At 53.4% G+C, this 12,320-nt stretch overlaps 1 protein-coding gene across 2 annotated transcripts in view; it reads right to left on the minus strand.

Annotated features, from left to right (window-relative positions):
* Positions 1-5,527: 5,527 nt before the first annotated feature.
* The window catches only part of ARRB1 (arrestin beta 1), an 84,851-nt gene continuing 78,058 nt past the window's right edge, over positions 5,528-12,320 (minus strand). Inside the window, exons 13-16 of one of the 2 annotated variants that reach the window (XM_032166945.2) lie at positions 11,144-11,167; positions 8,249-8,319; positions 7,034-7,085; positions 5,528-5,654 (exon numbers count right to left, since the gene is read on the minus strand). In XM_032166945.2, coding sequence (XP_032022836.1) covers positions 5,543-5,654; positions 7,034-7,085; positions 8,249-8,319; positions 11,144-11,167 — 259 coding nt within the window. In that variant the 3' untranslated portion in view covers positions 5,528-5,542. The other variant, XM_032166947.2, reaches the window with a different exon arrangement.

Genomic DNA, 12,320 nt, shown 5'->3' on the forward strand with positions numbered 1-12,320 from the left:
CACACAGGGAAACTAACGACACGCTCGGACCGAATGTAATACACCCATGTCATGCACTTGCTGTGCCCGGAGCTTCACATTTTCACCTAGTATTCCCTGGGGGGTGGGGGTGGGGACAGGGCAGGCAGGGTTTTGTGCCAAGGGCTGGTCCAGATCTCGCTAAAGTGTCCAGGATTCCTAGGGGAATCCTGCCCTCAAAGGAGGGACTTTTGTCATAAAATCCTCCCTGAGTCTTTTTATGTGAGCCAAGATTGCCATCCATCTGGCTCTGTGTAAAGATGAATTTAACCCTAGCCTCTCTCTCCATCACACTGCTTCTCCTGCTGTCCCTTGGGCCTAGGCCAGGAAAGTGGGGTGCCAGACAGGGGTGCAGACACAAGTCCTCGGTGGGGGATTGAGCCTGTTTCCTTGCTCCAGAGCTCCCCATGCTTCATGGGCCAATATCAGGGTCAAGACCCATCCCCACTGAGCACCAGGCCCCTGTCCAAATCAAACCTTGGCCAGAGCTTCAGGGTGGGTTGGCTAGAAAAGCCATCAACTATGTACGTGTACGTGTGTGTGTGTGTGTGTGTGTGTATAAATGCTTGCGCCTGGGTCTGTGACCCAAGTTCCAACATAAAGACACTTTGTACTGGAATGCTGGAGCCATTCCAACATGAACAGCAAGAATAGAACCTGTGCTGGCTGGTCTAAGATCAAACCTCAAGATGGTGGTTTGAAGTTTTTCTTCAAAGAAAGCTTGAAAATGAAATCTCAGTAGGCAAGACAAATAAAAGCAGAGTTGTTCTGGTGGAGGTGGAAACGGGAGGAGGGCTGGAAACCTATCCTTTGCCTCTACTCCCATCTTCCCACCTTAGCATCCCCTGACAAAGCTCTGTGGAATATCAGGGGTTCCGCAGCACCTGGTCTGAAAACCACTGTATCAGTGTCTACAAACCATAGGCCCCACGGACCTGTGCTTTGACTTCCCTTTTGGGGTGACGAGTTGGGAGTGTGATGGGGGGGAGGATGTTTCCCCTTCAACAGGGCCTGTCTTTGAAGCGGCTGTGCAGTGCCCCTGTGGGGAAGTGGTAGAGGTGGGGATGCTGCCACTTTAGTCCAGGAGGAATGGCAGAAGTGATGGAGCTGCCTGGGCCAGGAGGAAACACCAGGCCCAATGCAGGCTGTACAGATGAGGGTTCAGGAGTCTGTTTTGGTCCTTTTGAGTTTAAAAAATATATATATCAGAACAGGCATAGGCCTATGTCCATGAAACCCTGTAAGAGTGTAAGACTGGGACCTAACCCCTTCCTCCTGGATGGGTGGAGAGCAACCAGTCCCCAGCGACCGGCAGAAGAGAAGCTGCCGCTCTGGGATGCTGATGCCACTGTGTCTGCTGTGGCTCAGCTCTCAGGGCAAAAGGCTTGGGTTTTCCCTGGGCCCGAAGCCCTCCTAATGTCACTGAGAAGCTGTGGTGGCTCCAGCTGATCCTGGAAGAGGCCTTACACTTTGAAGGGAAGGAACAGGCAATTTCTATTCCTCCTTGCCCTTAGATTTCTGCGGATGGGTGGTTTCAGCTCCCTGAGCCTGGGGGCTGGTGGCTCTCTTTAACCTGGGGTCAGAGCCAAGGCCCCTTGGCCTCTGTGGGGTCTGAGAGATGGGAGATGTGAGTGACACCAGGCCTAGGAGGGTCCAAGATGTCCCCCTCCACCAATCACTGACAATATCCATGTCTTCCCTCTGTGTCCTGGTTGCTGGAACCACTATTTTTGGGCATGATATTCCTGAATCGTGTCTAAATTTCCCTCTCAGCTGGGTCATCAAAGCCAAATTGGCCGTATCTCATTCTGGTTGACATCTGCCTAAGTGAGAAGCAGGGCAAGCGATGAAGACTGGTGGGGAGGGCTCCTCCTGCAGCAAACTTCCTGTGTGACCTTGGGCCATCCCTGCAGTGGCAGGGCCACACACGTCCAGCCATTTTCATCTTACAGAGCCCTGACAGCTGACTTTCATCTCATCTGGGCCTCATAACAATTCCTGCATCAGGCAGGGGAGGGATTACAATCCCATTTTACAGTTAGAGAAACTGAGCCCCAGAGGTTGAGTAGCTTGCCCAAGCCCCCCAGGTGGTTGGTGACAGCCAGGACTCAGAGGCGGCATGGGGACTTCCAGGACAGAGTTCCTTTTACTGCACCACGTAGGAACCAGCTTGTCAGGAACTCTCCCACAGAACCAACAGCCAGGTGAACTCGCTCTAGCAGGTCTGAGCTTTGAGGCTGAGGAGAGGTGCAGCCAAATAACTCAGTCCTTATCTTCATGGGGACTGAACTCTTCCCCTGGGTGGAATGCTGAGGAGGTCCAGCTGGCCCTCTGCTCGGTGGGTTTTCACCGGGGCATGCTTTTCCTTCCTGCCCAGACCGGTGTCCACACGCCACCCACAGGGCGCACTGCAAAGTCTCAGTGACGGATGGCTTTGCCAGTGCAGGCCCCAAACGCTTGGCACAGAAACTGCCAGTACTGTGGGCTGGTGCCTGGGGCCTAGTGAGGCTCCCCCACCCCTAGTTTCACTTCAAGGTCTCGCCTGGACAGGCTGACTCCAGAAAGGAAGGGGGCCCTGCAGAGAAGCACTGGCTCGGCCATGTTTGGGGGCTGGGAGGTGGTGCCTGGAGTTGACCAGAAGCTTGGAAACATGACCTGGGGCTTCCTCTCCAGGAAGAGGCTGAAGGAAACACTTTGGCCTGTGTGTCCCTTGAGGCTGCAGCATATGGCCGTGAAGCAGGGCATCTGGCCAAGGGGCAAGGGGTGCCAAAATCCAACCTGTGTGTCACTCCCAAAGCTGTGCATTCTAGTGTGGGTCTGAATCCACCTGGAAAGGGCACCGTCTTCTAATTCACATCAAGGCACCATAGGGACCAGCAGCCACCAGGAGCCCTGAAGGCAACTGCCCCCTCTTACTTCTCCCTACAACGTTTCCCTGACCATGGGCTTCCTGAGGATAGGGGCTGCGACTGACCCATCTCTGTGTCTCCCGTACTTGGCATAGAGCTAAGTCATCAGCAAAGGATGGTAGGCTGAATTCAACTAAATTTGGCCATTGCCTTGTGCAGTCCTGGCTCAAGGAGAAAAAAAAAAAAAAAGATAGTGCTCTGATCCTTCCCTGCAGCTGGAGAAATTTGCTAAATAACACTGGGCTAAACCCAAAACGGTGTACGTGATGTTGAGGTGGAGGAGGCTCGGGAAACCAGCCTGACAAAGCTTTTCCATGCATGAGTTAGGGATAGGGGAAGAGGTCTGCAGGAAGGAGGTCATCCCAAACACTAAAGGATCTTGTGTCAGCCCCAAAGGTTTCAGAAGACACTGGAGGGCGTATGTTTGCCATGCATTGCTCCAGCATTTCATCAGCTCTGAGCCTGCCCAGATGAGGCAGCCTGCCCAGCAAGCTCTAGGAGGCGCTGGATGCCTGGGGGACCCGCAACTAGGCCCTCAAGACTGGACAGGGTAGTACGACTGCCCCCAGCTGACTTGGTTCTTGTCTGGGGAGGGGTCCCCTGGGTTGAGTGGTCATGAGACACAGAAGTCACACTGCCAGGCTTGTGAAACAGATGATTTCACCACGGGAAATAAGTCACACTGCCTGCCCCAGGAGGTGCTGGACTGGAAAGGATTGAGATGCCACTTGTATAAGATTTGTTTGTCTCCCTTTTCAGACAAGTATGGGAGAGAGATGGAAGGGAGCAGAAACTGAGGAGAGAGCCCTTGTCCTGCTAATCAATGTATTATTTGCTTGGGTAAACCTCAGGGTGTCTGTGCCCACAGCGGGCTGTGAGGTACTGCAAGCCCTATCACAAGCCCCTCAACCAAGCCTCAGCAAAGACATGCTCTGTCCCTCCTTGGGAAACTCATGCTAGCTACGGCCACAGCCTGACATCAATCCCTTACCAGTCTTGGGCACAGGGTGGGGTTGAGGGGAGTTGGTGCTCCATAGGGCCCTGCCACCTCTGAGGTCCAATAAATCCCCTCTGGAGGCAGAGAGACCACTCAGCAGCTCTGGCTCCACCCACCAGACCAGGAGCTCTAATGTTCACAAATTCTTGGTGGCCAGAGCTAGGAAGGCCCATTGTGATCATCTGGTCAAACTCCTTGCTTTCCCAAGTGAGAAACTGAGGCCCAGAGTGGGGAAGGAACTTGCCCAAAGGCACACAGTAAGTTATTCTCAAAGGCCAGGCAAAGAGGATAACTCCTAACACTTTCTATCTCATCTCCCATCTGGCTTCTTGCCCCAGGAATTGCCCCAGGTCTCAATCACCCCAACACCAGCTAATGCGTACTGGGTACCCATGACACTGGGAGCTACGGGAGGTCATCAACCCACCAAGAAAAGAAGGGGCTTATTTGCTACCCAGCAGCCTCCTTCCCTTCGGGTGAGGATATCTCAGTGGATGCTGCCATCTTCTGAGATAGGACCCCCTTTGACTGTGGCACGGTGGCCTCAGGCACTCTCTCCCAGTCCGTAGGGTCAGTCCAGCCCAGGAGAATGGCAGGGGGAAGCAGGAGGATATTAGTGGCCTCGGCCCCCGCCAGACCCCCATCCTCACTTCCTGCATGACCACGTGAAGTCCACAAGGAAGGGACATAAGGCAGACTCTCCTCTCCCCGCCCCCTGCCCCCATCTCTGAGCGCCCCCCTACGGGAACCCTCCTCAGGGGCTTCAGCTCACTCTGCTGGGGGCTGGTGCTTGCTGAAGACCCCCTCCCTCCGCTTTTCTCTCTGTGCATATCTCTAGACAGGCCCATGCACTTGAAATACAAGGTAGCTAAGATGTCACAGCCTGACAGTACTGAAATATACTTGGATGAGTCCACACAGCTTGCCTCAGTCTAGGTAACTGCTGGTAAGAAAGTCAGTCCAGTTGTTTTTCTCTACTCCTGGGGTCTACGAACTTTCACCAACATCACTATCAGACACAGAGGGACATCAGGTGGGGAGGAGGGTGAAGGCAGAAGGTCTTTGGTGGGTCAGAACTTCAAAAAGGCATTGAGAATTTGTCCACAGTTCTGCCCCTCCCAGCCAGAAGGAGGTCATCTTTTAGCTGCCAGCGGTCATCTTTAGCTGCCAGCGGTCATCTTTTAGCTGCCAGAACTTTGTTAACCACCTGGGACCGTGGACATCTTCTCTCGTGTCTTGAGCCCTCATCCCCACCCCTCCAAGCCCTCATGCCCACCACACCGTGTCCCACATTCCCCATCCCCCTCTGTCTGCTCCCCATCTCAAGTCCAATTCCAAGGCCAGAGCCCTGGCAGCTTTTCTGGGAGACAGCATGAAAAGGAGGGGAGTGGAGATGGCAGAGATGGGGTGGAGCCAGTGCGCTGTGGTCCTGTTGGCATGGTGATGTGGGGCCAATCCTGAGGCCAGAGGTTCATCACCGTGATCTGGAAGCCCACGGGGCCCCCTGGTAGAAACTGGAAGAACAAAGGGGAAAGGAAACCAGAACGGGAAGAAGACGAATAAGCATCCGAGTGCATGAGAGTGGAGCCAGAGCCACGTGGAGGCAAGGCCGGCCCGTCTATCTGTTGTTGAGCTGTGGAGAGCCAGTACCGTCCTCCTCTTCCTCCTTGTCATCCTTCATGCCTTTCAGTCTCTGGCGAGCAAAGTCCTCAAATACAATGTCGTCATCACTGGTGGGAGAGACAAGGAAAATGTGGTGTGTTTGCAGGGGCAGGGAGAGTAGGCTTATCCAGAGGCCCGGCCAGATGTGACTCAGAGTATGGCTCTGGGGCCGGGGAGAGAACCACCCTCTCTGAGGTCTCTGGCCTCTGGGGCTGACCATGAGCAGAAAGGCCTGTCTGGCTGGCAGATATGGATGCCAACTGTGGCAGTGGGGACAGTCACATCAGGACTTGGGCCAGTCATGAAAGGGGCAGAGAGGGGCATGAATTTGACTTTTGTGCCTGAGGGCTAGAAAAGTAACCCGGTTCTTTAGGAGGTCGGGGGAGCAGTGTGGCTCTGTAGCCAGAAGAAGGACTTATTCCCATTGTGAGAGGCCAGGCCACCAGTAGTTTCACAACATGTTCTGAATCCTCCAAGAATAGGCCTGGCAAACCCCACCCCACCACCCAGAAAACTACCCTTAGGAATCATTCCCGTTTCTGGTCAGCAAGGAGTAGTTTGGCTTAATGGAAGAGAAGACCATGAAGAACCTTTCTCCCAAGAGTGTTAGCTCAGATTCTACCATGGGGGATCCCAGACAGAAGAAGGCTGGGGTAGGAGGATGTGAATCTAAATAGGGGTCAGAGGACCTGTTCGTGAGGAAAGGGGAGGCTTGAGTGGGGTTTCAGGACTAGACTGCCTTTAACAACAGCGAGTTCCCTTCTACCATGAAACATGTCCACTTAGGACCATGCAGGGGTCCACCCCGGTCCCCTGCCCAACAGGGTTCAGCCAGTGCATGGGGCATCCTCATGGGGTGACTTGAGACCCCCACACCCCAGATTTCTCCTGGGGGACAAGGGAAGATTGGCTTTGGAGCTGGAGCAAGAAAGCCACTTGGCCCTGGAGGTGGTCCACGCAGTCGGCCCAGGTCCTCCCCCTCTGGCCACTGTCCGGTGACTCGATGGCCTTTGACCGCAGGGAAATCCACATCGGTTGGTCCTCAGGAGTCAGAAGCAACAAGATCCCCAGTCCCCTGCCCACCCCACAGCCTGATTCCACGGGTTGGCGTGGGCAGGACAGGAGAGCCGAGCCCAGGGCCATGGACCAGCCCTGTGTGAGCCGAGCAGGCGCTGTGGATGGACGAACGGACTGACGGACGGACGTGCAAGGACGAGGGAGGAAGACAGACCCCACCAAGGCAGGAGGAAGAGGAACAGGTACGGAGGGTCCTTCAAGTCACATGCAGGCAAGCGGGTTGCTGAAGAGGCGAGCAGAGGTGGCTCTCAGCAGACGGGGTTAGACCAGCGGCTCCTCAGGGGTTAATAAGCATATATGCAAATGACCCCCTCCACCCCGCCCACCCACGGCCCACCCTCCGGATGTCTGCAGGCAGGGTTTGGCTTACTTTGTGTCAAGTTCTATGAGATTGGTATCTACTGGCGTCTCGTTCTCTGGAACTAAACACAGGGCAGGGTGTCCAGGGGTTAGTGAGTGGATGAGCACGGGGCGAGTAAGCACAGGCCCCCACCCTGGGACAACCAGACTAACATGAGGAGGGCAAACGATAAAGGGGAATGGAGAGGGGGGAGGACTCATTCCCGGTACTGAAACACCCCAAATCATCTGAAAGGCAGGGAGGATGGCACCAGGAGGGCCCCGGATCCCCACCGCAGCCCCAGAAGAACAGAAAATCCTCTAAACTTCTGTTTCTTTTGACAGGTCTCCAGCATGACTTACATTAATTCCTTGCACACATGCCATTCACCAAGTCTAAGATAATCTTTTTTATATTTTCCTTCACATTTTAACATCTCCAAACTTGGAGTGTGTCTTACTGTCGATGGCACTGCACAGTTTAACCATGGAAGTTTTGTCCTAATCGTACCTACTATAATGTCGTCTCTCTCCACTGAAAGTCTCAGATTCAATGAAATATGACCAATCTGCTATCACTTGAAAAACAGGACAAGCCAGGCGTGGTGGCTCACGCCTGTAATCCCAGCACTTTGGGAGGTTGAGGCGGGGAGATCACCTGAGGTCAGGAGTTTGAGACCAGCCTGGCCAACATGGTGAAACCCCGTCTCTACTAAAAATACAAAAATCAGCCAGGTGTGGTGGCAGCCACCTGTAATTAATCTCAGCTACTCGGGAGGCTGAGGCAGGAGACTCTCTTGAGCCTGGGAGGCGGAGGTTGCAGTGAGCTAAGATCACGTCACTGCACTCCAGCCTGAGCAACAGAGTGGGACTCTATCTCAAAACCAAAAAAAAAAAAAAGAAAAACATGACAATAGTGTGTCCAGCGATCATCTTATCCAAGCAGCCCCTTCCCCTACTTCCAAACGGGATCCAGCCCGTGTCTGGGTGCAAGAGAGAGGCTCAAAGCATGGCCAATGAGTTCCCTCCTCCACTCCTGGCCTCCCTCTCCCCTGGGGAACAGGAGCCACGCCTCACTGTCTCCTGGTGGGGTCAGAAGCAAATCGAGTTCTGGACCCCACAAAAGATCTGGGGACCTGAGAAAAGGGTGACTGGGCTGAGGGCGAACCTGGGGGTGGGTGGGTTACAGGGTCACATGGCAGCTGCTGGAGAATCCCTACCCCAGAGACCCACAGATTCTGCTCACCTTCCCGATGCAGGGGTTCCTCTTTGGGCTTGGGGTGCATTAGGGTGAAGGGCAGTTCCACAGCCACGTCGCTGAAACAGAGACCCAGACCCAGTGAGCCTCGAGCAGACTCGCAGGCTGTGAGACTCGATGTCGATGCCCTGTCAGTCCGAGGACTACAGAGGCTTTTGCCGTCAGAGGAGGTAGATCCAAAAGATGCCCTCCAGCCCCAGTTCTGCCACTCGGAGCCTCAGTCTGCCTGGGAGCTGGACAAGGAGACTTCCTCTGGTTCCAAAAAGAAATGGAAGCCTCCCCTTTCCTGAGAAGGCTCCCTGGGTTCCCACGGGCTGGGAGGAGGCCCAGGGGTGGGAAAGGATTGCCCAGAGCAGCATGCACCGTGGTGACTGCGGGGCTCCAGAGGTGCCCTGGGACCCTGCCCACCTCAAATCGCCACAGCCACCCTCGCCTCCCCTGACACTGCCCTTCCCAACTTCCAGGTTGGAACTCCTCCCACCCTCACACCATCCCGTCTCCCAACACCTCCAGGGCGCTCTTGTAAAAGTGCCCAGGTGACCGACCCTAGCACCCCTGCAATCTGGATGAAGCGCTGTTGAGGTCAGTTTAGTCAGGTTTAGTCAATTTAGTCAGTTTAGTCAAGGCTGATTACACTGTGGGGATGCAGGGGAATGCGGCCGGGAAGACCCAGCCACCAGCCAGTGCTTCTGATGAGGCTTTCTCTGTACTTGGCCCTGATGGACAGAATAAGAGAAGGTATTCACATGGTACTGACCCTGTGCCAAGGATTACTGTAAGCCCCTTCCATAGAGTCATTTAACCCTCACAACAACCCTATTATTATCACCAATGTACAGACTGGGACATTGAGGCATGAGGAGATTAAAATATCTTGCCCAAGGCCACACAGCTATTAATGGTTATTATTAGATTCTGGCTCCATAACCACACCCTTGATCACTGTGTGATGGTAGCGGAATTGAGACTAACAAAAGCAACCCTGAAGGCTCCTCTCGGCTTCGGGTGGCATCACCCTAGGAGACTGCCCAACTGCAAGTGCCTACAGGCACAAGCCACATCCCACTGATCTTGTTGTCCAGAGCCCAGCTGGGAAAGAGGAAGGGACAGGGAATGGAGTGGTCAGAGGCACAAGCCGTGCAATTAGAAAGGTCTGTTCCACCTGGGCGAAAGAGCAAGACTGTCTCAAAAAAAAAAAAAAAAAAGGTCTGTTCCACCAGCCTCCAGCCTCGCCACTCGCTGGTGCAGCACTTTCTAGCTTTGAGTCTCACTGAGCTCAACTTGGAAACGGGAACAACAACGCCTGTCTTCTAGAACCACCGGAACTTCTGGGAGATGAGGCAGCTAAAGGGCTGAGTTAAACTGTGAAGCTTGACTAGGCACAGTGGCTCATGCCTGTAATCCCAGCACTTTGGGAGGCCAAGGCGGGCGGATCCCTTGAGCTCAGGAGTTCGAGACCAGCCTGGGCAACATGGTGAGACACTGCCCCCACCACCCATCTCTACTAAAAATACAAAAATTAGGCTGGGCGTGGTGGCTCACGCCTGTAATCTCAGCACTTTGGGAGGCTGAGGCGGGTGGATCACGAGGTCAGGAGTTCAAGACCAGCCTGGCCAAGATGGTGAAATCCCGTCTCTACTAAAAATACAAAAATTAGCCGGGCTTGGTGGCAGGCACCTGTAATCCCAGCTACTTGGGAGGCTGAGGCAGAGAACTGCTTGAACCTGCGAGGCAGAGGTTGCAGTGAGCCAAGATTGTGCCACTGCACTCCAGCCTGGCAGACAGAGCGAGACTCCGTCTCAAAAAAAAAAAAAAAAAAAATTAGCTGGGCATAGTAGAGCACACCTGTAGTCCCAGCCACTCAGGAGGCTGAGTTGAGAGGATGGCTTCCGCCCGGGAGGCAGAGGAGGTTACAGTGAACCAAGTTTGTGCCACTGCACTCCAGCCTGGGCAATAGAGTCAGACCTTGTCTCAAAAAGAATAAAAAATAAAAATAAAAATGTGAAGCTTGTGCCTGCCAGAATCGTTACTTAAGTCCCCTCAGTGGGAACCTGGGGGTTTTATAAGGCTGTCAGAGCTATTTGGCCTTTTTTTTCTTCTCTCTTTTTTTTTTCCTTTTGCTTTGGGGATTGCTTCAGAATGAAGCTGGTGGAAGACTGGGTTTGCCAACATTTTAGTGGAAGAATCTGGATCTTAACCTTCTACCAGGCCAGGAACGATAAGGTCAGGGGCCACATCTGATTCCTCTCTGGGACTCTGGCACTCAGCACCAGCCTGGACACAAGCCTGGGCTGAAGAAATCTTTGCTGAATGATATGGAACTGAATTGAATGGAATGAATTTCACCTGTCAAATTAGTCTAAGATTTCTTAGGATGAGCCACACTGCCATCTTGCGACAGGAGGAGGCCAAACTGCTTTGTTTGGGGTACATGCATTTTTGGAATATAAGTGCATCCAGCTGGCTGCAAGGAGACCTTGTTTACAAAATAGGATCTCCTGAGGACCTCTCCTTAGCAACACTTGGCCAGCAGTTCATCCTCACTAGTGTAGAAGTTTGAAAGCCATGAAGTCTGCATTTCTCCAAAAGCTCCTATAATTCAGGTGATCAGTAATTCAGACAGCTCTCTTGGGGGCCACTCCCTGCATCAGTGTAATCAGGCTTTGCTCTCTGTAAAGATCCCTGTCACTCGGGTGGGATGGAAGAGCAAGGTGAGGTTTGTTAAGGAGAAATTGTGTCTCCCAGCTCACACCTGAACCTGGCTATCTGAAATGACCACTAAGATTCCTTCCAACCCAGTGCCCTGTGATTCTGGTCAGTCAAGCCAATGGGCTCCAGGCCCTCCAGGAAGGTGGGTGAACCAGGTGGAAGGGAGGAATTTACCTGGATGCAAGATCTCCCAACAGGCTGGGTGGGTCAGAGGAGGCAGAAGTGGTCAGGAGAGAGTTCAGAGAGGAAGAAAACAAAAAGCACATTCATTCACCACTTCTGCTGTCCCCCGGATAGAGAAGACCCATGGGACACACTCCCACCCACCCCCCTGCACAGCCCTGACTGCTCTTTCAGGGATACACTGAAATGGCATTAGCCCTGCCCCGAGGGATTGGGATCGAGACCCAGCTCAGCAAACCCCTGAGCCCCAGGATCCTCATCTGTAAAGGCAGTGTAAAAATTAATCCCAGTACTGCCTGCCCCAAGGAGGCCGGACTATCTAAAGGCAGAGGGAAGGACTCCGGGGTTGCCAAGAATGAGGGGCTGTGGATCCTGAAAGGTCGCCAGACACAGGATTTGGGATTTGTAATTTTGAGATGTCCTATTATATCAGCTCAGGATTACACACTGCCACCTGCCAAGAGGCATTCTTCTAATAATCAAGGAGACCCAATGTCTAATGGAATTTAGCTTTTCAATCTTTTCACAGAAATTTATGAATTAAGTTACAAAAAAGAAACATGGTAGTTTTTTGTTTTTGTTTTTGTTTTTTCTCCCCGAGCTTCCACCAAACTATGCTCCAGGGCAGGGCAGTCTGGTCCACCGCTATGACCTGAGTTAGGGGAGGAGATTTCAGGCAATGTTTGGGGCAATATTTGGGCCTCTGTTTCACCATCTGTAAAATGGGAAAGCTGACTAGCTAGCAAATCCCCAGTCCAGCTCTGGGTTCTGAACCCTTTTAGCTGTTTCCTCAGAAAATTAGCTTGGGCATGCATGGGGGTAGGTGCTATGCCCAAGGCGTGATGAGGAGATGGCACCCCTGGGGACCCCACAGCATAGATTCTGAGGACGCCGTCCCCTGGGCATAGCCAACCCTCAGTGTGAGCCCAGACCCAGGATAGAGGAGGAGGAGGAGATGGGCAGGGGTAAGAGAGGGGCTGAGGGCCAAGGAAGGAAGAGAAGGAAAGTGGGCGGGGGAGAAAGAGGAACAGAAGGGAGGAAGAGAAGGGACAGGAGGTTCCTCCTCCAAGGTGGATGCAGCTAAAACGGCTGCAAACAGGCAGAATGGGGCAGGGGCCTGTGGGCATCTGGGACACTCCCCTCTGCACTCCCGGGTCTTGGGCTTGGC

This window comes from Hylobates moloch, unplaced genomic scaffold (assembly GCF_009828535.3).
Source record: "Hylobates moloch isolate HMO894 unplaced genomic scaffold, HMol_V3 SCAFFOLD_11, whole genome shotgun sequence".
Taxonomy (NCBI): domain Eukaryota; kingdom Metazoa; phylum Chordata; class Mammalia; order Primates; family Hylobatidae; genus Hylobates; species Hylobates moloch.